Here is a 23,070-nt window from a genome sequence, read left to right on the forward strand (position 1 = left end):
TCTGTAAAATGAGAGCATTGGCACTGGAAGTCCTAACCGCATAGGGTTGTTTTGAATGTTATGTGAGTTTGAAATAACATACATAGAGTGCTTAGAGCTTTGTGCCATGGTCCCACTCACACTCTATAGTTCTTGCTTGGAAAACCCCAAATGTGATTAAGTTGAACCTTCTGTGCCTGCACCTGTGCAGCTAGATGATGTGCACACAGCAACATTGACTTGTCTCATTTAAATTCATGAACATTAACCTTCATTATTAGGCCCTTCCTCTGCCTCCTAATCATACATTTCCCCGATCCATTCACAGATTTCATGTCATCTCTACTTATTTTCTGATGACCCTAGATTTCATATTTTATTGAAAAGTTGTATTTTACCGAGAATGCAGAGACTATTGGGACTTTTACAAGGGCCTACCAGAGCTACCTGCCTGCTCACCTTGACTTGTGGATGGCTGTCTATTGAGGATGGTGCTGAGGCCAGTCCCTTCACTTTTCTGCTGTATCCTGTACTGCCGTGTCATCTGTGAAGGGCATGACTCCCATCAGTTCTTCTTTTCTCTTCTGTATCATAGCTTTTTCCATTTGTAGAGTATACATACATTTCCTCGACCTTAAAGAACTCCCCCCGCCTTCCAAGATCCACATCCTCCTTTGGGTACTGCCTCCTTTCCCTCCTTTTCCTTACAGCAAAACTTGGAATCAGCTCTTGAGTCTGTTTACATTTTTCTCTGTCTTACTCTCTTTCACATGTATCATACCATTTCTCAGCTTGAAGAGCTTTCTCCCACTTTGTAGTTGTCCTGTGTCCTTGAGCACAGTACTTAAGTCTCTCTTCTCATTGGTAAAATAGAGTAATAATAATAATGCTTTATCTGTCTTCATTACTATTATACAATAATAATAATTTACCTGTCTTGGTAGACCAGATGTGACAATCAGATGAGATCATGGATCTGAACATTTTTAACGAATTGTGAAATTAGAAATAAATGTATGCAATTTAAAAAATGAATTCTGCTTTCATCAGTTTTCCATTATTGGTGGATGCTTTCACTATGCTTTCTAGAGACATTTGTGTAAATGAGATGGCCTTCTCATTCTCTCAACTTGCTGTAATCAGCAGTGGCAAACAGTTTTGGAAAGAAGTGTTCTTCTTTTGGCTTGAAAGTTATGAGATTATTTGATGGGTAATGTATAAAATTCTTGTCACTTTTGGAAAGAAATGTGCTAAATTTAAGCCTGCTGTAGCACAGTGAATCCTGCCGAAGGACACTACACCATCTGTTCACTATAAGTTTGGATAAATAAATTTCTTGTGTAGTGTGTGTAAGAGCTAATTTTATGACTGAGTGAACTTTATAAACCCTTTAAAGTATTATATAGACCTTTTCTAGCAGAGGGGTAGACTGGCTATGCATGACTCATAATAACATAGGAACAGGTCCTAGGTGCTTCAACAGGTAGAGAAAAATGTATTTGTCACTCCCTCTCCCCTGCCATCCACACTTTTCTGCTTGGATTAGGTAGTTGGCTTTTTTGGTAGTGCATTAGGTCATTCTCTGCCTATATAAAAACTTAAAAGTCACAGGTATCTTGGGAGTTACTGCTTTTCTATTTCCTCGGTCTTCAAACTCTGTGCCTCTTATGATCTTGTTGAAATCATACTTTTAGGAATATGTTTTATAATGAAATAGATTAAATTGGCTGTAATAGGTTGGCTTAGGAACCTAAAATACCATAGTTTCTATGGGAGATATGGATTCTGAATAGTATATATAAAGTGGTAGATTTGGGAATCATAACTCTAAGAATTAATTGCCTTTGTTTACTGTCTGTTTATACATTATTAATATTGTACTCTCAGTTATTGTTTCAGTAAACAATATCACTTCTCTTGTGCTTTCACTCTTTGGCCTGATGGGAACATTTTTCCTGTTGCACTGAAGTCGACTAACATTTTTATAATCAATTTTATTTTAAGAATTAACAAGAACCTACTTTGGGGGAGAAATTCAGGTAATGCTGTGTGGTGCCTGTGCCAGTTTCTCAAATGGAAGGATACCACCCACGGAAACAAAAAGGAAGGAAAAGGCTTTGCCCTTAAGTGTAAATCTGTGAAATACTTTTGTAAACATACTAGGCTTAGGACTCTCTTTCCTATTGCTAATGATTAATTGTCAAAATTTAGTTGCTTTTATTTATTTTTTGTAATTTGCTAGGCTATATATTATTAGAACTACTGCTTCAGACTTTCCCCCCTAGTACAATCTCATGTTGCAATACATTCTTGTGTAATATAGGTAAGAATGACTCGGGGAGTGCAGTGAGGTTTTTTTATTTTTTATTTTTGGTTTTTTATTTATATTTTATTGACTGCTATTATAGTTGTTCTCATTTTCCCCCTTTGCCCCCCTCCAAACAGCACCCCCCCATTCCCTCTGGCATTTCACTCACCATTCTTCATGTCCATGTGTCATGTGTTTAAGTATTTGGCTACTCCATTTCCTATACTGTACTTTACATCCCCATGGCTATTTTGTAACTACCTATTTGTACTTCTTAATCCTGTTACCTCTAACCCATTCCCCCACAACCCCTTCCCATCCAGCAACCATCAAAACATTCTCTATAACCATGATTCTGTCTCTGGGGTTTTTTGGGGAGTAGAGGACAGGTTTGTTTGTTTGTTTGTTTGTTTGTTTTTAGAGAGGGGGGAGGAGAAAGAGGGGGAGAGAAACATCAGTGTGTGGTGGCTTCTCACGTGGTCCTCACTAGGGACCTGGCCCGCAACCCAGGCATATGCCCTGACTGGGAATGGAACCAGTGATCCTTTAGTTATTACTCAGCCCACGCTTAATCCACTGAGCTACAGCAGCCAGGACTCTGTCTCTGTTCTTCTTTGCTTAGTTTGTTTTTAGATTCAGGTGTTGATAAGTATTTTTGTTATTTCATTCGTTTTAGTCATTTCATTATTTTTGTCATTAGTTCATAGTTTTTATCTTTTTCTTAAATAAGTCCCTTTAACATTTCCTATAATAATGGTTTGGTGATGATAAAGTCCTTTATTTTTTTCCTGGCTAGGAAGTTCTTTATCTTCCCAACGATTCTAAATGATAGCTTTACTGGGTAGAGCAGTCTTGGCCTTAGGTCTCTGCTTTTCATGACTTTGAATATTTCTTGCCAGTCTCTTCTTGCCTGCAAAGTTTCTTTTGAGAAATCGGATGACAGTTTATGGGAACTCCCCTGTAGGTAACTCTCTGTTTTTCTCTTGCTGCTTTTAAGAGTCTTTCTTTATCTTTAACCTTTGACATTTTAATTATGATGTGTATTGAAGTGGGCCTCTTTGCATCCCTCTTGTTTGGGACTCTCTTTGGTTCCTGGACTTGGATGTCTATTTTCTTCACCAAGTTAAGGAAGTTTTCTTTCATTTTTTAAAATAAATTTGCAGTTGTTTGCTCTTTATATTCTCACACCCATCTGAAGAAAATGGTGGAATGCTTAATGTTGTCACAGGCTGCTTATACTATCCTCATTTGTTTGTTTTTATTCTTTTTTCTTGTTTTTCTAATTGGTTCTTTTTTGCTTTTTATCTTTCAAATTATTGATTTGATTTGATTTGATTTGATTCTCAGCTTCATCCACTCTACTGTTGTTTCCCTGTAACTTCTTTACTTCAATAAGTGTATCCTTAATTTTTTTTTTAAGATCTTATTCACTTTTAGTGAGAGGGGAGGGCAAAGAGAGAGGGAGAGAAACATCAGTGTGTGGTTGCTTCTCATGCGCCCCTTACTAGGGACCTGGCCCGAAACCCAGGCTGGTAATTGCCCTGACTGGTAATTGAACCGATGACCCTTTGGTTCACAGGTCAGCTCTCTACCCACTGCACCACACTAGCCAGGGCTATCCTTCGTTTCTGACTGGGTCTTTTTTATGCCTTTGAGGTCCTCACTCAGTTTCTTGAGCATCCTTATAACCAGTTTTTTGAGCCCTGCATCTGATAGATTGCTCATCTCCCATCCGTTTAGCTCTTTTTCTGGAGCTTTGATCTGTTCTTTCATTTAGGTTATGGCTCTTTGTCTCCTCGTTTTGGCAGCTTCCCTATGTGTGTTTCTGTGTCTGCAGTAGAGCTACTTTTACTCCGTCTTCATAGGGTGGCCTTGTAGTAGGTGTCCTGTAGTGGCACAGCCTCCCCAATCGCCCATGCTGGGTACTTGAGGTGCACCCTTCGTGTGGGCTGAGTACACCCTCCTCTTGTAGATGAGCCTTGGTTGCTGTTGGCAGATCAATGGGAGGGATTTGCCCAGGCCGGTCAGCTGCACGGACTACCTGTGACCACTGACCACCAACCTCCGCCCTCCATGGAGGATCAGCTGTGCAGGGGCAGGGTGGTGGTGCTCTGATGTGGACTGTAGCTTTCCACTGTGTGCGCCTGCCCTGGGGTTTTGGGGTGATGCAGGTCACGTTCCTCCCCAACCTGTGTTTTGCCTGGGGCCACCCTGCCCTGCTTGTGCTATGAAGCAATCAATCTGAGATGGCTGCTACTTGTGCTGAACTTGGAGATTCCCAGGTGAAGCCAAGTGGATGGGCCTGTGGCTCTCTGAGGCCAACTGCTGCTTGTTTGAGAGGATTTAGGAAGTTGTGAAGCATAAGCCAAGACTAGTCATTTGTATGGAAAAGCAGCCTGGGTGGGGCAGAGTCACTGGGGACCTCCAAGGCGGGTCAAACAGTGTTAGCCGGGTTGATGGAGGCTCCGATATGGCAGCAGCCTGCTGGCTCCATGGCTCTGCAGGGAGAGAGCTCAGAAAAGGGACAATGGCCTCTGCTTACCACAATGCCAGATACTTCATCCTCTGTCCCACTCATGCCCTTCAAGCCGCCATCCTGGTGCTGGAGCTAGCTCAGAGGGAGTGAGTCTGAACAGGTGAGTCTGTGTGCAGGTTCTTCAAGAGGAACTGCTTGGACTCTAGAAGTTTCTTCCANTGAGGCCAACTGCTGCTTGTTTGAGAGGATTTAGGAAGTTGTGAAGCATAAGCCAAGACTAGTCATTTGTATGGAAAAGCAGCCTGGGTGGGGCAGAGTCACTGGGGACCTCCAAGGCGGGTCAAACAGTGTTAGCCGGGTTGATGGAGGCTCCGATATGGCAGCAGCCTGCTGGCTCCATGGCTCTGCAGGGAGAGAGCTCAGAAAAGGGACAATGGCCTCTGCTTACCACAATGCCAGATACTTCATCCTCTGTCCCACTCGTGCCCTTCAAGCCGCCATCCTGGTGCTGGAGCTAGCTCAGAGGGAGTGAGTCTGAACAGGTGAGTCTGTGCAGGTTCTTCAAGAGGAACTGCTTGGACTCTAGAAGTTTCTTCCACGGATTCAATCTCTACTGGTTTTTTGCAGCCAGAAGTTATGGGGACTTATCTTCCTGACACCGGAACCATTGGCTGGGGGACCTGGTGTCTGGCAGGGACTCCTTGCTCCTGAGATACGCCTTCCAGTGTTTACCCACCACACGTAGGTTGGCACCAGCCTACTCCACATTTGTGCCCTTCCTAGCAGTTGAGATGGATGTGGTTTCTTTAATTCCATAGTTGTCAGACTTCCGTTCAACTCAATTTCTGACAGTTCTGAGTGATGGTGCTATATTTTAGTTGTAATTTTGATGTGGTCATGCAAAGAGATGAGCCTTGTCTGGCCTATGCTGCCATCCTGACCGGAGGCCGGCCTGCCGTCCTTCCTTCCTTCCTTTTAAGTTCTAAGTTTTCTCTTAATTTTTAAATATTAAAATAAGGCTTGTTATAGTAAAGAAGGTAAAAAATTGATAGGCTTTGGGCCACTGGTATAAGTAACTACTGGACTTTATGCTACTAGTCACATTTTTATACCTACACTATACCTATTTTTGAAAAAAGAAATTGCTTAGCAACTAGATTTTTTCTTTTAAAGATGATTGCAAATATTCATATATGCATACATATTGCCTTCCTTATATGCCTTTCTTATATCATCATCCTTGTACTGCATAGTATTCAAATGAATGTATGTGCAATAAATGTATTTCATAATTTCACCATTGATGTATTTTACTGTTGTTTTCGGTATTACCTGCAAAAGTGTAGTGCACATATTTTGTTCATGTATCTTGAAGTACTTGTGAGCAGCTCTTCAGGATTGATGTCTAGATAGAGAATTTGTTGGATTGAAGACTGGCAAGTTGCTTCAAAAGTGCCTGCATCGGTGCCCACAGATATTAACAGTATTTGTTTACCAACACCAACTTCCATATGAGTAAGTAGCAGGGATTCAAATAGAGATATAGCACAGATTGAACGAGTCAAATATTGTGAAGTTCTTGGCATGCTGCTTGGCATCTGGTAAGTTCATAGACCTATGAGCTGTCACTCATTTAGCCATGATGTTTCTGGGCAGTTTGCACAGTTCTTTTTCCTGTGTGCAGCTGTGACAGTAATAAGGAACAACATAGTGACACAGTAATATGGACAATACACTGTAACATTGAGGAAGCAGGATTATCAGAAATACTCAGTTGCTGACCTAATCAATAAACCTTGGTCTCAGAAATCTTGTGCAAAAGTTTTATGTAAGAAGACTGACATGCAGAACATCTATGAAGGGGATATAATTTATAAGGTACTATTTTGATACCTGAAACATACTACTTAAATTTCTTAAACAGAAATTACTGTTTTTAAAATGGCTGTTGGCCTGATCTAGGGTAGTGCCATGGGATGCAATGTAGTGTTCAAATTGGGAAGTAGGTGGTGCATTGGCACCGCAGGGAGATGATTTGATGGGAGGCAGATGAGAGAAGCCAGAGAAAAGCACTGCACAGGGGAGCGGGTTAAAAGGGGTGGCCCATCAGCTTTTGCATTCGCATTTGAAAGTAGGCTACAGGCATACCTCAGAGATACTGCTGGTTCAGTTCCAGACCACCACAACAAAGCGAGTATCAGAATAAAGTGGGTTGTATAATATTTGTGCTGGGGTGGGGGGAGTGTGCCTTCAGTTCATTTTTTTTAAAAAGCAGTATCTGTGAAGCACAGTAAAATGAAGCACATTAAAACAAGATATGCCTGGATTATTACGGTTGTCTCCCTTTGGGGGCAAAAAATTAAAGCCATGCCAACTGTTTAGTATGAAATATCGAGTATGCTTTTTTTCAAAGTGCACAATTTCATAAGAGAAGTGTACGTGTCTTGGCTAGAAAAAGTTTGGTTTCTTGAGTGTTTACCATGCTTTGTCTATAGTAGAATTAGTTATAAACTCTATTCTAAATTGCAGCTAAATGACAGTTTAGTCCCTGCTTGTGTGTTAGCCTTGGGTAAAGTAGCCCTGATTATTTCCTGGGACTGGTGAGCTCAGTTTTGGATCCATCCTGTTGAGATGACTTACTGGAACAGGAGCTTTGACACAGGGCTCGGCACAGTTACAGAGCCATAACTGCAGGCATCCCTGGCCATAACCTTCTCAAGAGAAACCGTGCACACTGTTGCTACCTGTTCCTCCTTTGCAACATCTGGAAAGAAGGCCTTTCTATACATAAGCTCTTTCAAAGTACACTCGATTTCATTGGGTTAGGGAAGGTTTAGGCAAAGTACTGTAGAAGCCATCCTTCAACAAATACATTACTGTTGAATTGCCCACGAGACACCCATTAAAGGTATCCAGTAGAGAGTTTGGGTATGCATTACCGAAGAATGTTGGGAGAGAACTGGGATAGAAATACAGATGACATCTGGTTGGTTATTAAGAAACTAAGAGTAGTTTTCCTGTCCTGGAAGAGGAGAAAGGAAGTCTAAAAGGGTTGGCTGAGGAAGATATTACAAAGGAGCGAACAGGGAGATAGATAGGAGGAAAAACCGAAGAGTGTGGCGTTATGGGAGTCAGAGTAAGGCGGTGTGAAAAGGAGACAGATCAGTACTGTCGAATGGGACGGGTCGAGTAAAGTAGCGAAGGACCAAGAAATGTCTGATTATGATGTTGCTGAAATAAGTAATACTGGTGAAAGTCTAAATGGAATTGTGGGAGTAGGCTCTCCTGGAGAAAATGAGCAGCAAAGTGCAAGCGTCTGTTTATCAGCATTGTATTGCACACTTGAGTAACAGGTGTTGGGTTACCAGTGAGTGAGGACAATGTTTAGTTTTTGAAAACCACTTGAGACTGAGAGGAGAGAGGAGCTAGCAGGAGACAAGGAGTTGTGAGTTTTGTTTTGCTTTTTAAAGAAGATGGAGGATTGGATCTGTTTAAATGTGAAGGAAAATGAACTGGCTTTGAGGGAGAAGTTGAAAATAAAGCTGAGGAGGGTAGGAAGTGTAATGACTTGGGCAAGGTACAGGAGAACACTGGAGGGAGCCCCTGGAGGCGGGAGAGAATTAAGTTTAAATGAAAGCGCTACTGTCTTTAATCTTGTAGGTGGGAAGGGGATTAGGTTGATCTGGATGCAAAAAAAAAGTGTCATTTTGGTGGCAGAAAATTGAGGGTGAGTTCCTCTGATGTCTTCTTTGTTTTGAGTGAGATAGAAAATGGACACAGCGGGGGGGGGGGGTAGTGTTGGGAATCAGATTTAGAGGGGAGAGTGCAGGTTTGGAGTGTACCCTCTTGGAGAATGGAGGAGAGGACTAACCAGGAGAATGGAAGGATACAGGATATCATTCATTATCTCCAGTAGCATTTAGAAGACTGGATATAAATGTGGATAGGCAGTCGGTTAGGTAGTTAATGGTGCCATTTGTTAGCTAAATGAGACAAATGAGTGTGGCACCATGGAGTGGTTGGAAGAATTTTATGTTCAGTACTGACGATTTAAGTGTGTCAATCCAAGCCTGAAATTTTGCCTGACAGGAGTGGCAGAAAGACTAGAAGGTTTGTGATACTGGGAAAAAATTGGTAGAAGTAGTGACTCTGCTGTCTAAGCTGAATAGAGCTGACAGTAATGAAATGAAAGTAGAGGATCTATAGGAGCGGAACCGTAGAAATGAACGTCACATGGAGGGTTAGCAACAGGGGAGTGGGAGGAGGAGAAGTGGGGAGAAGGTACAGAGAATGAGTAGCATGACGGTAGGTAGAAAATAGATGGGGGGGGAGGGCAAGAATAGTATGGGAAATACAGAATCCAAAGAACTTAGACACATAGACATAAACTAAAGGGGGGGTGGGGGAGGGGTGTGCAGGATGAAGGGGGGGGAATAGGACAACTGTAATGGCATAATCAATAAAATACATTTAAAAAAATAAAAATAAATAAACTCCCCCCAAAAAGACTTTTGACATACTGCCCTCAAAACGGTTACCCTTTTTACCTTTTTTAAAAATAATTTATTCATTATGCCATTACAGTTTTCCCATCCACCCCTTCATTCCCCTCCACCTGGCACACCCCCTCCCACCCACATTCCCCCCCTTTAGTTCATGTCCATGTGTCATAAGTTCTTTAGCTTCTACATGTCCTACACTACTCTTGCCCTCCCCGTGTCTATTTTCTCCCCATCATCTATGCTGCTTATTCTCTGTACCTTCTCCCCACCCTCCTCCTCCCACTCCCCTGTTGCTAACCCTCCATGTTATCTCCATTTCTGTGGTTCTACTCCTGTTCTAGCTGTCCACTTAGTTTGCTTTTGTTTTAGGTGTGGTTGTTAATAACTGAGTTTGCTGTCCTTTCACTGTTCATATTTTTTATCTTCTTTTTCTTAGATAAGTACCTTTAACATTTCATATAATAAGGGTTTGGTGATGATGAACTCCTTGAATGTGACCTTATCTGAGAAGCACTTTATCTGCCCTTCCATTCTAAATGAAAGCTTTGCCGCATAGAGCAATCTTGGATGTAGGTCCTTGCCTTTCATGACTTGGAATACTCCTTTCCAGCTCCTTCTTGCCTGTAAGGTCTCTTTTGAGAAATCAGCTGACAGTCTGATGGGAACTCCTTTGTAGGTGAGGACTCTTTGGGTCCCCCTTCTTTGGGACTCTCTGAGCTTCCTGGACTTCCTGGAAGTCTATTTCCTTTGTCAGATTGGGGAAGTTCTCCTTTATTATTTGTTCAAGTAAGTTTTTCACTTGTTGCTCTTCCTCTTCCCCTTCTTCTACCCCTATAATTTGGATGTTGGAATGTTTAAAGATGTCCTGGAGGTTCCTACGCCTCTCATTGTTTTGAAATTTTTAGAAGATTTTATTTAGTTTTAGAGGGGAAGGGGGGGGAGAAAGAGAGAAACATCAATGTGTGGTTGCCTCTCACGTGGCCCCCATTGGAGACCTGGCCCACAACCCAGGCATGTGCCTTGACTGGGAATCGAACTGGTGACCCTTTGGTTTGCAGCCCGTGCTCAATCCACTCAGCTACACCAGCTAGGGCCTTTTTTTTTTTTTAAATTCTTGTTTCTTCATTCTTTTCTGTTTGGTTGTTTCTTCCTTCTGGTCTACTCCATTGATTTGAGTCTCAGTATTTTTTCCATCACTATTGGTTCCTTGTGCATTTTCCTTCATTTCACTTAGTGTAGCCTTCATTTGTTCATCTAATTTGCGACCAAAATTAACTAGTTCTGTGAGCATCCTAATCACTAGAGTTTTGAACTGTGCATCTGATAGGTTGGCCATCTCTTGGTTGCTTAAAAGTATTGGCTCTGGCTGGGGCTTTGATCTGTTCTTCCATTTGAGCCATTTTTGTTGGGGGGGGGGGTCTGGTTGTGCCTTTTACATATGAGGGGCAGAGCCTTAGGTGTTCACCAGGATGAGGTAAGACACATTGCTAGGTGGTGATGCTGTATGTGTGGTCAGGGTCAGAGAGGGAACAAATGGAGCTTGCTCCACTCTCTCTTTAATTTCAGTCTCTTCTGCTGCTTCTCACAAGCAAATTAGGCCCCTCTGGTACTGGTTCCTGGGTGGGTGGGCTTGTGTGCATTCTAGGAACATGTAGGTCTCTCCAACGAACTTACCTGTGAGTCTGGGAGTCTCTCCCTGCACCTTTTCAATCAGTGCTTTTAAGCTTTTTTTTCCAGTGTCGGGATTTCGAGGTCTGTCTTGCTGCCCATTTTGCCTGGTTCATCTGTGTGCGAATGTGTGACCGAGGTCAGCCAGCTGCCTTGTGCACCCGGGTCCATCAGCCACTGCTTTTTCCTGCCCCGACCCCTCTCTGCAGGCTGCCAGCTCTGCCCCTCTTACTTACTGGTCTGGATGAATGGTTGTCAGACTTCCATACAGTTCAATTTTCTGTCAGTTCTGGTTGTTTTTTTGTTTCTGAGTCTTTGTTGTCCTTAATATTGGTTGTGTGAGGAGACACAGTGTTTCCACCTACACCTCTATCTTGGCTGGAAGTCCAAAACAATTACCAATTGATATTCTCGATTTGAGAATGTATCTCTTCACCCTACTACCAAGAATTGTATACAGGACAGTCTTTCCCTGTATAACAGTCTGTTGGACTAAGGCTGCCTGACATTAAAATCTGTGCTTCTGGTTACTGAAGACTATTGAACTTTTCTTTTTGACTCAGCTATTGCGAATGCCTGCCCCTGTCATCTTCCATTTTTCTGTTGCCATAAAAACCATATTCTACCAGTTTACTTTCCTTAATTTATTTGAATTTTTCCTTTTGATATTTATTTTGTTATTTCTATTTAAGTTGTGTGCTTAGTTTGTTAATTTTTCCTCTTTGTTTAATAATAAACACTTTTAGTGTTAGTCTGATTCCTTTCGTAGCGAAACCACATAAGTATTGATGTGCATAGTTTTCATTATGTTCTTAATATTCTTTAATTACATTTGTAATTTCTTTGGAGCAAATGTTATGTAGTAGTAAGTGATTGGGGGGCATTTTGGTGTTCTCTTTCGTCCTACTTTATAAGGGTGAGTACCCCCACCCCATTCTTTTTTTATATACAAAGGTAGAAAACAGTTAGTACTTATTTAGACTTTTAAAAATAGTGTAATAGTCATTGTGGCCTAAACTGTTAAAATACATTCTACACAGGTGCTGGAAATAAAAATACAGTTTCTATTGCATAGAAACTGTGTATAGGAATTAAATCTGACTTAGTTGCCTACTCATCCTGACCTGTCAAGGAAAGATTCCTGCTTATTTCTTTGTGTGTGTGTGTGCATGTGTGTGTGTGTGTCATATTTTTTTTTATGTTTTTTTCAGCAGTTGAAAACTGAGCACCACCTATGTACTAAACCACCACATACTGTTCTGAGAACAGGATTTATTCATAGTGACACGTGTAGTCTGTAATTTGTGATTTTCACCAAGCAGTCACAGTTACAAATACTGCATCACTTCCTCTCAAAAAACATGTGGAAAGAAATTTATCATTCACCACAAGAGTGCTATAACCAGGCTCTGCCACCACACAGTTGACTTTGGGCAAGTCAATTAGAATGTAAGATAGCACTTCATCTGTTTTTAATATTCCTTTAAACTTATAAATTATTGAGGACTCAAATAGCTTGTCTATGTGCTTATTTATTGGTATTTGCCATATTAAAAATTAAAACATTTTTAAATTTTTAATTGATTTTGCTATTATGGTTGTCCCAATTTTTCCCCCTTTGACCCCCTGCACCCAGCACCCCCACTCCCTCAGACAGTCCCCACGCCATTGTCCATGTTCATGGGTCATGTGTGTAAGTCCTTTGGCTACTCCATGTCCTATACTGCACTTGATATCCCCATGGCTACTCTAAAACAAATTTTTAGCATGTTTATTTAAAAGTGATAAACCCACTACATGTTGTAATGTATCTATTTTTACATGAATTATGTTCTAAACAACAAAAGGCAGTAGTGAGAAAACTGCCATTGTTTTCCTCTTTTGCAAATTTCTTTAATGTTTGCTTAGTAGAAGATAGATTCTTGTTTGTTTTTGTATTTAGTTTTTGTGATATCACATGCTTTGTAGCCTCTGGAAAACTTAACTGTATACATGGGAGAAAATGAGAGTGAAAAGAGGCAAATAATTTTTCTTCACCTTGCAGACTACCTGATAGGGTCCTATGAACCTTCAGGGCTCCCTGGACCAGGCCTTGAGAATCTCTGCTGTAGGCCTTAGCATCCCATGGCAATATAGGGGTTTAACTAGATTGTCTTGAAAGGTCACTTTATCTCAGATATTTAGATAGTGTTGGGTTAGCCAAGAAGTCCGTTAAGGGTTGTTTTTTTTTTTTCTGTACGATGGCTCTAGGAGTGCTTGGTTGTCTTTAACTTCATTTGAAACAATGTTAAATTATATTGTGACAGCTGTCATATCAGCATGCATTAAAAAAAACTTACCAAAATTGGTGAATTTTGTGCAGCCATTTTAGTATTGAAGATGAAAGAAAATATGCAACATTTCTGGCGTATAATGCCTTATTATTTCAAAAAAGGTAAATGTGTACCTGAAACGCAGAAAAGAATTTGTCAAAAGTGGTTTACAGAGTTTCTTGATACTGTTGACATTTTGGCCAAATAGTTCTTTACTGTGGAGCTGTCTTACGCATTGGAAGGTGGTTAGCAGCACCCTGGCCTTTCTACCCACAAGAAGCCGACATACTCAGAATATCCAGATCAATAAAGTTTTTGGTAAAAATAAAAAAGCAGGAGATAGCCGACATACTCAGAATATCCAGATCAATAAAGTTGTTGGTAAAAATTAAAAAATGTGTCTTTTATTTTATTGAAAAAATGTAATGGACTTTTTGGCCAACCAAATGTCTCTTATTTTTCACTGTTACATAAAATGCTGACTGAATGAATGTATAGCTAGGCAGAAGGCGCAACATCAGTGTTACTTAAAGCAGGGCAGACCATAGAGTTGTTAAACAGGTTGTGGGCTCTCGTACTTTTATTCTGAACCACTCGTAGCATACAGTTTACCATTTAATAAAACTGTCCTGTATTAAATTGTTTATTACTGTGGAATATATATTCACAGTTTACTGATGTTGAGATCAGATTTTCTGAGTGCTTTTTTATAAAGTTTCTTGTGTTAGTTTTACCTTTGAAATTTAGAACAGAAGAAAACAGCTGAGGGTTTGGTTTTTTTAAAGACTTTATTTATGTATTTATTTATAGAGAGAGGGGAAGAGAGGGAGAGAAACACACCTGTTGCTTCCTACAGGGAACCTGCCCCACATCCACGCATGTGCCTTCATTGGGGGATCAAACCCCTCCAATCTGCAGGCTGACATTCAGTCCATTGAGCCTCAACAGCCAGGACAAGACACTTCTGATGAATTTCTACTCTGGGGAACGTTAGAATAGCCTGTGATGCTGCTGACTCATTTCAGGAAGATCAGTGTAGCAAGAGTGATTTATATAATTTGCAAAATACTCTGCTTCAAAGCTTGGAGCCACAAGAGCTGGTTTGGGGTTTCAGCTGCTGTGTCATAGTAGCAATGTGATTTGGCAAGGATATTTAATTTCTATTTGTTTCCTTATAAAATTGAGTGGATGTATTCCCATTTGTCAGAGTTTTGAGGATTGTGAATTTGTGTTAATGTACTTGAAGTCATATAAACATTAGTATAATTTTATTTTGAAAGATTATACCATCACTTTTTAATTGTACAAAAGAACCCTCTCTGTATCCCTATCAGAAATTTTCACCTAAAGCTCAGAACTGTCAACTTAGACACTTTTAAAAAGTGTTCTGGGAATTTGAAGGAAATGGAATTTCCCCCATTGTTTCTTAGTCCTTTAATGAAACTAGTTTCATTATGTTTCCTTGCCTCTTAACTCCTATGCCACTTTACCTTACAGTTTCAGAAATGAATCACTTCATCAGAGGCATGTTGTCGTGTAACTTTAGAACCCCAAGAGACCTTGAGGATCATCTACTGTATTCCATCCAGTCCCTCTTTGTAGATGCTGAGAGAAACCAAGCTACCTGTTTAAGATCATTTAAGGAGTGCAGTGATTCTCAGCCTTGAACTTTGGAACTGTTTGTAGTAAAGATTTTTAAAGATATGATGTCAAGGCCCCTCCCTCAGAAGTTATGTTTTTAATTGGTCTTTATAAAGCCCCCTTTGGTAATTATAATGAAACATGACCCACTTTTCCAGTGAATTGTTTGCCTTATAACATTTCACATTTAACTTTTTTAAAAGATTTTATTTATTTATATTTAGAGGGGAAGAGAAAAAGAGAAGGAGAGAAGTATCAATGTATGGTTGCCTCTCGTGAGTCCCCTGCTGGGAACTGGCCTGCAACCCAGGCATGTGCCCTGACTGGGAATGGAACTGCGATCGTGTGGTTCGCAGGCCGGTGCTCAATCCACTGAGCTACGCCAGCCAGGGCTCACACTTAACTTTTATTGTAGATGGAGCCATTTTATTTCTTAGACCTTTACTTTCTTACTCTGGGAAATAAGCCCATAACCTTTATGAGAGCCAGACTTTTTGATGTTGAACCTTTATTTTAAATAAATTTATCAATTCAGCTGGTAAAGTATTTAAAATATCTATGTATGTGTAACAAATGGTGGTAAAACAAAGTCTGTACTTGTCATACCTAATAATATAGGTTAACTTAACAGTGAGTCTTTTGGTACAATGTTGTGAGGACACAGTCATTAAGATTTTGGCAGCATTAATTAATGTGTATAAAATTTTTTTTCTTGCATCATTTATCAGATTCTGGATATCTGGATTGTCATTGTCATTTAACTTTTTCCCCCCCAAAAATCTCTATTTTTCCTATAGGTGAAAGCACTGAAAGAGAAGATCGAATCTGAAAAGGGGAAAGATGCCTTTCCTGTAGCGGGTCAGAAATTAATTTATGCAGGTATGGACTGAATATTGAAAATGTGCCGTTTTCTTTACTGTAGTGATATCTTTTAGTTTTGGAAGTCATTTTATGAATGGTAGTGTATACAGATTGATTCTGTCAGAAACATGATTGTACACACAGAAGCAGTGAACAAGCAGTCATTTGAGTGTATTAATATTCAGTCCCCCTTTATTCACATTTGCTACACACACATCTCTAATAAGGTTAGTTTTGTTTAATCTTTTGTAAATTTTTATATTTTTAAGTTAACTTTTTATTGAATAAATTTGATGTGTAACATAGTAAGTTTTAGTTGTATGGTGTGTTAGATACCTTCATTATAGTGATTTGTTTATAACGTACCCACATTTATCTCATGGTGTCATTGTAGTACAATATTATTGTCTGTATTCATCATGATGTGCATTGTGTCTCTGTGGTTTACGTACTGCTAGTTACAAGTGTGTGCCGTTACATACCATGAGTCTCAGCCCCTGCCCACACTGGTAACCAGTCCCCTGGTAACTTCCTTTGAACTCTGTTTTTTACTGGTCTTACTTTTTTAGATTCCACCCATAAGTGATATCATACAGTACTTGTCTTTCTCTGTCTGACATAATCTCACTTAGCATGATATTCTCAAAGTCCATCCATGTTGTGTGTCATAAAAGGGGGGATATCTTCCTTTCTCGTGGCCAAATACTATTTTGTGTGCGTGTCGTTTTTTTATCCATTCATCTTTGTTGGGCACTCAGGTGGTTTCTTTTATTTCGGCTACTATAAATAGTGCTGTAATAAACATAAGAGTACATATATCTTGTTGAAATCCTGTTTTCATTGGGTATATACCCGTAGGAGGAATTTCTGTATAATTTTTCATAATGGTTAGACCAATTTACATTCCCACCAACAATGTATAAGGGTTCCCTTTCCATCATTTTGTTCGTTTTTTTGTTGTGCAGAAACTTTGAGTTTGGTGTAGTTCCATTTGTTTATTTTTTCCTTTTGTTTGTGATTTGGCTTCATGTCTAAAATGTTATTGCTAAGGACAATATTGATGAGCTTCTCTTCCCTTTTTCCTTTTTCTTAAATTTATTGGGGTTTCATGCATTTAATTCTAGGAATTTTACAGTATCAGGTTTGATTTTAAGTCTTTGCTTTATTTTCAGTTAATTTTTGTGAGTGGTGTGGGAGAGCGGTCTAGTTTTACAGTTCTGCTTCTCCACTTTCCCCAGCATCATTTGTTGAGGAGACTACCACTTCCCCAGCTTTTGTATTTTTAGTCAATCTGAGCCTTTTTTTAATCTGTCAAAATGAAACTATATATACTGATTATGTTTTTTTATGTACTTGGGATCATTCTATGAAATTAAATTTCATTTTTTAACTTTTTAAATAAAATACCTAGAGAATGACTAAAGGATATAGAAAACCTATGTCAAAAGACAATAAATAAATGACAAGCATAGAAAAGGTTAATATTCAGATTATATAAAGAGCTCTTAGAAAATAATAAGGAAAGGATAACCCATTTAAAGAAGGGACAAAGGATATGAATAGGAAGTTGCATTACTGACCTTACTACTAACCAGGAAAATGCATTTTGAAAATAGACTTTTAATATTGTACTTCTGTGGAGAAAATGCTTTTCATTGTTCTTCACAATCAACATAACATCATCATTGTAGATGTCAGTAAGGTGGGTCTTGGATGGTTCGTGGATTCTTATCTTTTCCTAGATGGAGATTTTTTAATATCTTCTTAACAGTTAAAGAAAACACTAACCCAAAATTAACAACTGGAAGTCTAAAGAAGCAGGTAGTTGATGGCAGACACAAAACTAGAATTTCTGGTTGCCAGTTCACTGTTTCTTGGTCCCATGTAGAGGAACTCTTCCTGTCCATCTTCATGCCTATAGCTTATTATTCAGTAACTTTTAAAGATGGAAAACTAAGTTCAAGGAAAAAGAAATTTGAAGGAATCCTGCCCTAACATTAGACCTTCAGTATTACCAAAGTCTTTTGTACTTCATTATGTTTTACCCAGCTCTGTATCACCTTGTCATTTCTATATACTATTAAAGTACAGTTTATTATGAGTATCTTACTTTTATAGCATTGGAACATTTTTGTTTTGCCAGATACCTGGTTATTGGTGGAAGCAGGAAATTTGTTCTTTTCTCTTTCCTTTCAAGAAAAGGGGTTATAGGTTATTCCCCTTGGGCAATCTCAATACCCAATTTTATTTGTTTTCATAATTTCCTTTCTTAGGATCTAGTTAATATTTCCTTAACCAGCAAGTCTATTATTTTAAGTAAGAATTTTTTAAAATTTCAAAGAATTGCTTGGGGTTTGTGTATACTACATGCATTTATCTTTTAGTCAAATGCTTATGCCTTTTTAACTAGTCACGTCCATTTATATTTTATTTTATCTTGGCTTACTGGTTAATGTTTTTCTTTTGGGGAAAGTATTGATAGAATTGATGTTGGTGATTTAACTTCTGTTATGGTAAGGCAGAGGTTACTGTACCTTAAATAACTTTTTTTTTCCACTTTGCATACTAGGCAAAATCCTCAATGATGATACTGCTCTAAAAGAATATAAAATTGATGAGAAAAACTTTGTGGTGGTTATGGTGACAAAAGTAAGTTTTAGCATTATTTTGTATATCTTCGTGCACGTGAGCTTTTAAGTAACAATGATTTCAAGTCCATCCCTTACATTTTTGAGTGAATATAGTTTATGCGCATCCATAGCAGCGTGTAATTACTATTTCTAAAGGTTTTAATAATTTACCTTGGATCAACCAAAAGTTGATTTAAAATTTTATAAACTTGTAGTTTGAACATAATTTTAAGTAAATTAAAACAATTGATATATAGAATGGCATGTTAAATATTGTTAGGCTTCAGCCCTGGCTGGTGTGGCTCAGTAGATTGACTGCTGGCCTACAGACGAAAAACCAGTTCAATTCCCAGTCACAACACGTGCCTCAGTTGCAGGTCAGATACCCAGTAGGGGGCACACAAGAGGCAGCCACACATTGATGTTTCCGTCTCTTTCTTCTGCCTTTCCTTTCTCTTTAAAATTAGTAAATAAAATCTTTTAAAAATCATTAATTTTTTCAGAGTAAATCCAATGATTATGTAATTATTAGAAAATGTGGTTCTTGGAAATTGAATCAATGTTTCTTATTGTAGTTTTCATAAGGTTATCTTAAATGGACTTGCTAAATTATGTACTATACCTCATATTCTTCTCAAGGTTTTATAGCAAAGACAAGGCGCAAGTAGACTTATAATTTCATTGATATTTATTAGTTAATGGGATAGGTTTTGAGAAACCAGAAAGGAAAAGGCAGCTGAAAAAATGATGGAATGATTATTATGAGTAAGTTTTTAACAGGAACATTTCTGTGATTCATTAGACTAAAATATATTTGGGATAAGTTACAAAAGCCAAAGGTTTTCTGTAAAGCAAAAATAAATATAGGTTCTTTCAGATATTTTATTTATATACTTATTTAATAATACATAAGCATGCATGAAAGAGTTAAGACAGCTGTGGAAGTTCTCATGACATTGATTTTTAGGATTGAATTGTCATAATCTGAGAATAGTTTTACTTGTAGCACTGAAAATAATTTTAAATTAGAAACCAGTTTATCAAAGACTAAAAATAGAATAAATGTGGGTTTTAAAGTCCTAAATAATTGATATATGCAGTAAGAAATAGAGTTTATAACATTTTAACTACTACAAACTTTATACTGAGACACAAAAGCAACACTTTACATGAATTGGACTTGAAAACAAATTTTTGAGAGTGTGGTCCAGTGTCGTTAAGTGCATTCACAGTGCTATGCAGCCATCACTACTATCAGTGTTCCAGGACTTTTTCATCTTCCCAAACTGAAACTGTGCCCATTAAACAGTACCTTGCCATCCACATCCCTCCACCTCGACATTCTTCACGTAAGTGGAATCACACATTATTTATCCTTTTATGACTGACTTATTTCAAGGTTCATCCATGTTGTAGCATTACTATCCTTTTTAGGGCTGAATAATATTCCATTGTCTCATCTAGTTTTATCATACATGGTACATAATGGAAAATTCGGTGGCCACACATCTGGATATGTATTTGTTTCTGGTGTTATTTTCTTTAGTATTATAGTAACCTTGAATATTAGAACATAACTAAGAATTAGCAGGGTAGGTCTCAGAATAGATGCATGCGTTTGGAGAATAACTATTTGGAACCAAGCCCCCCTCCCTTTTTTAATGTTTATTGATCTTAGAGAGAGAGAGAGAAACATTGATTGGTTGCCTCCTGTGCCACAATGGATTCGAACCCCTAGTCCTTTAATATATGGGATGATGTTCCAACCAACTGAGCCACACTGGCCAGGGCCAAGCCTTTTTTTATTTTACATAGGATTCCAATGATATTGGTGGTTGATTTATTTTCAAGGTAATAGTAGGGGGCAGATATTAGATGGGAAAGAAGACTGCTCTAATTAGGCATTATAGAAGCAACGAGAAATTGCCTTATTACAAAGAAGAGACAGGAAAAGCAATAAGATCAAAAGTTTAGCAGAATTTCAAAAAGTGAGGTGGGTTTAGTACTGTCTGGAACAAGGCTTAAGTCACTCTAGCAACGGAGACCTTAAGGTTAGTTACAATATTATATTGATTACAAATGGTCTTAAGGAAAATATTAAATGGACATAATGCATTGAAATTACATTTTTATATGGATTGGCATTTTAAAATATTAATAATTTGCAGAGTATTAAATTGGCAGTTTAAAAAGTTACAGAGCTAAATGCAGGACTCCTAGAATAGGGGAAGGAGGAAGTAAATGCTATTACTATTTTTGAAAGTTCCTTCCCCCTACCTTGCACTAGCCACTTTTTCCCTAATGCACTCTATTGGCTCGAATGGACCCACACATGCCAGTGCATTGCTTTTTTTGTTTTATCTTAGAGCAGGCTGTTGAATTTTAATTCCCATCTTCCATCAGAACAGTTACTTTTTGTCATTAGGAAAAGTTATAAACTAAGTAGGTAGTGAGCATTGATGGGCCTTAGAGAAAGGAAGAGAGTCGTAAATAACAGTATGATTTTTACCCATATATAATTGCTTTTTGTTCTGTGGGAATCTTTATGGTTCTGCTTCTAGTTCAGAAAGTTCAGAGTGTGTGATTATAACTTAGCCTTTAGTTTTCTTTCTAACTACGTGCATAGGTCAGAAGTTCCGTTAACATCTTTGTACTTAATATCTTTCAGTTTAAATAATTTTTATTTCATATTAGCTTGCTATGAAGGCTGAAACTGTTGGCTAAAGCTAATTGAGGTTGGTAGTTAATATATGTTACTCTCATTAGCTTTGAAAGAGGAACACCAGTGGTGATTCACAGTGCTGATATTGACTGTTATGTCATTTTACAAAGTTTTTTTCAAGTTACAAGTTTGTATTATTCGTGTTGTGTTTGTAGCTTCTTGTACTTAGAGATCAGGTAATAATGTAGTATTTTATCTCATTCATTATGCTGCTTTTTACTATGTTTAGCCCAAAGTAGTGACAACACCAGCACCGACAACAACTCAGCAATCAAATCCTGCCACCACGGCCACAATTAGTTCCTCCACGGCACCAGCTGTGGCTCAGGTCCCAACCCCCACCCCCGCTCTGGCTCCCACTCCCACACCTGCGTCTGTCACTCCAGCGTCAACGACAGCATCTTCTGAGCCTGCACCTGCTAGTGCAACGAAACAGGAGAGCCCTGCGGAGAAGCCGGCAGAAACACCAGTGGCTCTTAGCCCAACATCAACTGACAGGTGAGAACTGGATTCTAGAAAATGGTATCTCAGAGTATGCCCGTAATTAGAATTTCATGGATGTATGTATTTTGATTATTGTTTTTGATCAGATTAACTTTCCATATCCTATGTTAAACCTTTTCTAAACTTTGAACTCTGGAGAAAACAATATACTTTTGTCTAAGTTTCTATACTCCAGATTTGTGTACTCTGCATTTCTTGTTCTAGAGGGAAAGGGAAAGAGGATCGGAGTCATTATTCATTTCATGTAAAAATCAAATGACCAAGAAGATCAATGATAAAATTACGATATATATGGTAGCTGACATATTAGTGTTCTGCCTTTAAGTGTGGTTTCTATGTCTGACCTAATCATCCATGTTAGGAGGTGTTTGAATCACCTGGTTCATTGCTCACTTGGGGCCTCTTCTCAAGGAGTTGATTCCCTAAAGGATAGCATGGGCTCAGGTAATAAAATAGTTTCCCTATGCCTGCCTCCTATACTTTCCGTTAGGCGTTCTCAGACACCATTGCCTAACTTGATATTTCTCCTTTGTACAGTTAAAAATGCATTCAACACTTTTACCTGGTGGAAGACGATCCAAAATCAGGCTAAGCTATTACATCAAAAGCTTGTTGGTCAGTTCTGTATAATGCGAGAGAACTTAAAATTTTAACAAATTGGTTTTCCAAACCATTTAAACATTGTAAATATAATTAAGAATGTCTGGAGTTGGTACACTATATCTTACTTCCTTAAATGCTTTAAGCTCCTATTTTAGAATTGACCAATACATTTTAATGTGCTGATTCTAATACCATTCATTCAGATGTCTTTATCATCGCCATCCATTTTGTTTCTTCCTAGGACTTCCTATAGTTTTACTCCCCTATCCTAAGAGTCAGGATTACCTTTTCAGACCTCTATGGGTTGCATAAATGAGTTGATGGTCAGTGACCCAGAAGAGCAGACCCGGAAGTTGTTCCCTTAGTTAGGCTTTGTGCACCAAATATTTACTCTTATTTCCAAAATTATACACCACAAAGAAGGCTAACACAGGTAGGGAAAGATGAGAGAAACTCAGAAAATACACTACCTAACTGTGCCTCAGTCCCGTTATCTGTGCCATAAAACATTTAGTGCCCTATAAACCACAAAAGTTAGTGAGATAATTATCAGGAGATATTCTGATAGAATTTGAGGGGTGAAAGAAAGTTTGTCATTACCACTGGCTTGGCATTTTATTATCAGGGATTTGTTTCTTAGGTCAGTTTTGTTCTTTAAAAACTATTGGAGTGCAAATTCCACTCAATTCATTCTCTAAGATTGATAGCTAACTTAGAGGAATTGCATTTGTGCACAAGAATTGTATTGTTTGTAATTGAGGACAAATTGTAACCAACCTAAATATTCATTAGTAAGGTGAGGGAATAACTTACCGTGTAACTTCCTCCTATTGGAGAACAGTGCTATTCCAAGTGTGGCAGTGA

The 23,070-nt window shown here is 38.6% G+C and overlaps 1 protein-coding gene across 1 annotated transcript in view; it reads left to right on the forward strand.

The window, feature by feature from the left end:
* RAD23B (RAD23 nucleotide excision repair protein B) overlaps positions 1 to 23,070 on the forward strand; it is a 50,898-nt gene that overhangs the window by 6,103 nt on the left and 21,725 nt on the right. Inside the window, exons 2-4 of the mRNA XM_037035682.1 lie at positions 15,684 to 15,765; positions 18,317 to 18,396; positions 21,329 to 21,597. Of these exons, the coding sequence (XP_036891577.1) occupies positions 15,684 to 15,765; positions 18,317 to 18,396; positions 21,329 to 21,597 (431 nt within the window). The remainder of the gene's footprint in view (positions 1 to 15,683; positions 15,766 to 18,316; positions 18,397 to 21,328; positions 21,598 to 23,070) is intronic.

Source organism: Sturnira hondurensis, unplaced genomic scaffold (genome assembly GCF_014824575.4).
Source record: "Sturnira hondurensis isolate 20B ecotype Veracruz unplaced genomic scaffold, ASM1482457v3 Scaffold0022566, whole genome shotgun sequence".
NCBI lineage: Eukaryota > Metazoa > Chordata > Mammalia > Chiroptera > Phyllostomidae > Sturnira > Sturnira hondurensis.